At 33.5% G+C, this 3891-nt stretch overlaps 1 protein-coding gene across 1 annotated transcript; it reads right to left on the bottom strand.

Moving 5' to 3' along the window:
- Positions 1 to 635: 635 nt before the first annotated feature.
- LOC116714871 (uncharacterized) lies at positions 636 to 3452 on the bottom strand. The gene is made up of 6 exons (XM_032555657.1): positions 3410 to 3452; positions 2936 to 3262; positions 2005 to 2361; positions 1778 to 1897; positions 1599 to 1651; positions 636 to 1495 (listed from the first exon to the last, which is right to left on the bottom strand). Exons 1-6 carry the CDS (start codon positions 3450 to 3452, stop codon positions 1367 to 1369), a joined length of 1029 nt encoding a protein of 342 aa, XP_032411548.1. The 3' UTR covers positions 636 to 1366.
- Positions 3453 to 3891: the final 439 nt, after the last annotated feature.

Here is a 3891-nt window from a genome sequence, read left to right on the forward strand (position 1 = left end):
TTAACATTACGGTTAAAAACAAATAATAGGCTTGCAATTAATTGTTGAATAATGGTTTAGATTCATATTATTCTATTCGATAAACTACTAACGTCCTCTTAGACCTTCTTCCTGTGTCGTAGTGTGGACCCCATCCAGAAGAGGGTGCTGATACTCCTCCTTTAATGGAGTCAGTTGTTAGCCGTCAGAGAAACAATCATGGTGGAGGCGTCCTAGAATAGGAGAGTGTAATGCTCCAAATTCATGTGGGATGTGAAATGCGCAATTCTGTTTTGAATATAAACACTCGACAAACTCCATAAGTTTCACCTTAAATATACGGAGCAGTGTCAACTTCTCTACCAAATATTGCTGATGTCCAAGGAAAGGATATGAGGATGTGATGACCGAAAAGCAGAGGCATTGTGTGAGGAAAAAAATATAACAAGATAGAAAAAGACATGATGGCAATGAGAAAGATTGGTTTTGAGGGCTTTTGTGAGTAAATGCACCTCATGGAGCCACGTTTTACCATTCCATAGCCACCCCTAGTTATCATTGTGATTTCCATGCTACCTTAATAGATGTTGGTCATACTTAATGTATGATGCTTTTCTTGGTTCAGAAACATTGAAAATACTTGCTTATTTAGTTCCGATTAAAGTTGAGTAATTTTTTTTTTTTTAAAAGACTGACACAGACTTTTTACTTTTATTTAACAAAGACACGATGTTCCAGGGTTCAATAGTTAGGACACTAATTAATTTTTTAAAAATACAGAAAACACAACCAACTGCTAAATGCCACAACACAAGAATTAAAGTCCACAGGATGAGGTTTGGTTCTACTCTGTCTACTGTATGTTAACCAAGGAGAGTAAACTCTCACCAAATAATTGATTAAAAGAAAAGTGTTATATAAAACACCTACAACATCCTAGATGAAAACCTTTTGCATATTTGCAATAATTTACACAATTTTATGACAATTTAACTGAATGTATAAAGACTATTGTTTCTTCTAGTTATTTTTTGTTAAAAACCAATAATTAAGAGTAGAGCATTATAACTACCCCATATTAATTTCAAAAGCACAATTTAGTGTGTTGCATGCAGATTAACTTTAGAAACTATACATTTAATATAAAGTTGGAGTTGAAGATATTTAAATACATGGAGGTAATTCAATTTTAAATCTTTCTACTTAATATATTTAACATAAGGAATCTGTCATGTAGGCAAAATCATTAAAGTATTTAACATTCTGATTTTACACACTTCACTTTCATTAGAAGTTCAAATTGAATCCATAAATCTTTATTTTTGATTAGTAACAGCATAAACATGTATTAATATTTGCATTCCCATGCAGGTTTACACACACATGTTCACCCCGATCCTTTAACCTGTGAATACACACTTTCTTCAGTCATCAGCTCTCTCTTCTGCTTTCCTCTTGATGCTCTCCCTTCAGAGAAATGTAATGCAGCGTAGTTCAGACCAGCTTCATCTTCAATCTGTTTAGAAAAATGTATTTTCATTTCAAATGTACCTTTTAATGTTCCGCTTTTTAGCATTTCAAACCACAAATTTGGGAGTAGAAGTAGTGTTATTACTTACAACGTCCTCTGGTTTTTGGTTAATATTGCCTCTTGTTTGTGAAGAAGAGCTTTCTGTAAATATAGAACAAACAGGATTTCTTATTTAAAGTGTATTTATTTATTCCTAAAAAGCTAAATTATCAATTCTTGTGCTCTAATCACTTCTTCAAAACCTACAACTCAGTGACTAACACAAACCTTTATAGCGTTGACATAATGATCTTTGCATTCGAAAGCAGAATAGAGCAATATTACCAGTCAAAGAAATGGCCAAACAGATTACTGTGACCAACAGCATGCTGATTTTTGATGTTTTATCTGGAGAACAAAGGAAAAGAATGTCATTATTTCTATAATAGATCATTTATTTGTTCTGATTTTGGCTGTTTTGTAGAATACTTTAACTGGTATAAACAAATTCATACCATTTCTAAGACTTGTTCCATTTCCAAATACTATCTGTCCACAAGTGGCCACAGCACAGTAATACATCCCGGCATCAGAGGAACTGAAGCTCTTAGAGAAGTTATAAATACATTTCTCCTGAGAGTCAAACCTCTTATCACAATTTCCAGCTTTTTTTCCATCAGTGTAGATCATATCTGGGTACGCTTTATTTGATCCGGTTTTGAACCAGAACACACGAGGTTCTTCTGAACAGGTCGTAGTTTTTGAATCGGAGAGGACGAAACACTGCAGGGTCACCAAGTCGTCCGGATGATGGGGATGAAAAACTGCTGGCTGCTGAACAACAGTGTAGCTCATGGTCCTCTCAGAAGTTACTATAAAAAATGAGAAAACAAATATACTTTGATTATGATAATCTACATTCTGTACACCTAGGAATTCAAAGAAATTGGGATATTAGATTGGTAGCTTTCATCCTAAAGGAATTATTTCAGATATGTTGAAGTTATATTGTCTCAAATATATGGAGAACAAGATGGTTTTTTGTTCAGATTAAAATGCGGGGCAGATGAAAAATAGTCTCTAACACATAGCTATGACAAATCAGATTTTATAAAAAATATATGTAAAAAATATATACAAGATTACAAATAGTAATTAAATTAAAAATAAGGGCCTTTTTCTACATTTGGCAAAGAGTTTATTGGTTTTGGAAAAATAAAACAAGCTTTGAACCACATTAGTGTGAGCAACTTTTTATCCAAAAATATTTGCAAGCATTTTTATAAAGACAGTTTCATTGTACATTTGTTTTAAAATTGATTGTGTACTTGTGTAAAATATTAAAATAAAATGAATATTCATCATCATCTATCTATGTCCATCTGTTTTCATTGGACATTAAGATACACAGCAACAATGAATTTGTGAGCTTTTTATATTGTTTACCTTGTATCGACAAATAGGTTCCACTGCAGGTAGATCCATATATGTCCGTTTGAATACAGTGATACATTCCTTCATCTTGTTGCACTGTTTTCAAAATTGTTAAATTGCTCATTTTATTTGCGTTTCTCACATCAAATCTGGAAGTTGAGAATTCTGGTCCATAAGCGGGTTTTATGATATTTAGCTGACTCACAATCAATTTCAGAGTGTCGCCTGCATTCTGCTTGTACCAGTGAATCCATGTGGTGCTCTGAAAATTGTCAATAAAAGCACAAGTCAAAGTCACAGGTTCACCAAGTTCAATTGTGACCACTGGAGCCAAAGTATCTGCAATATGGAAAAAAGATGCAGGTGAAAATCATGTAAATTAATAAGGTACAACATGAAAAGATGTTTACTTTGAACCAAAAAAGATCTTTGACAATATATAACAAAAAAATGTTCTTTCAAAATTTATACATCTGTATTACTTACATCCTTGATGAAGAAGTGACACTATGAGCAACAGCAGAGTCATCGTCACAATGTCTTCATTCTGATTCTTGATCCTTTAGTGACCTGGGGAGGCGTGGTCCCAAGTGTCAAATGCATCTGATTGGTTATCGCAAAATATGCAATAACAAGGGATTTCCTGTTTGTACAGTGAGCTTCTATTCTGGGTTTTGTGCTTTCATGTAGCAATTTGAATATTTGATGGGTTTTTTTGTTCTGATCTATAGGTAGCACATGGGTCAAGAACTACAAGGAAGGTTTCTCACAGCATGGCAAAACTTTCTTACGCAGATAATTACAATGATTTTTATGCCATGAGCTTTTCAGTAGCACCACCAGCAGGTTAGCTTTTCTTTTGTCTTTGAAGACCACAATGAATACAAATAATTTACAGGTATAATAGATTATCAGATGTTGAAATATTACTACAGTGCATACATCATCATATTTCAGAGAAGGGAAAT

Source organism: Xiphophorus hellerii, chromosome 23 (genome assembly GCF_003331165.1).
Source record: "Xiphophorus hellerii strain 12219 chromosome 23, Xiphophorus_hellerii-4.1, whole genome shotgun sequence".
In the NCBI taxonomy this organism is placed as follows: Eukaryota; Metazoa; Chordata; class Actinopteri; order Cyprinodontiformes; family Poeciliidae; genus Xiphophorus; species Xiphophorus hellerii.

What these genes read in the sequence shown, in the direction of transcription:
- LOC116714871 (XM_032555657.1), bottom strand. Translation starts at nt 3,452, where the DNA reads ATGACTCTGCTGTTGCTCATAGTGTCACTTCTTCATCAAGGAT. An exon ending in GTCACTTCTTCATCAAGGAT is followed by an intron (nt 3,263 to 3,409) that starts GTAAGTAATACA and finishes TCCATATTGCAG; the next exon opens with ATACTTTGGCTCCAGTGGTC. An exon ending in ATTATGTCAACGCTATAAAG is followed by an intron (nt 1,652 to 1,777) that starts GTTTGTGTTAGT and finishes CTATATTTACAG; the next exon opens with AAAGCTCTTCTTCACAAACA.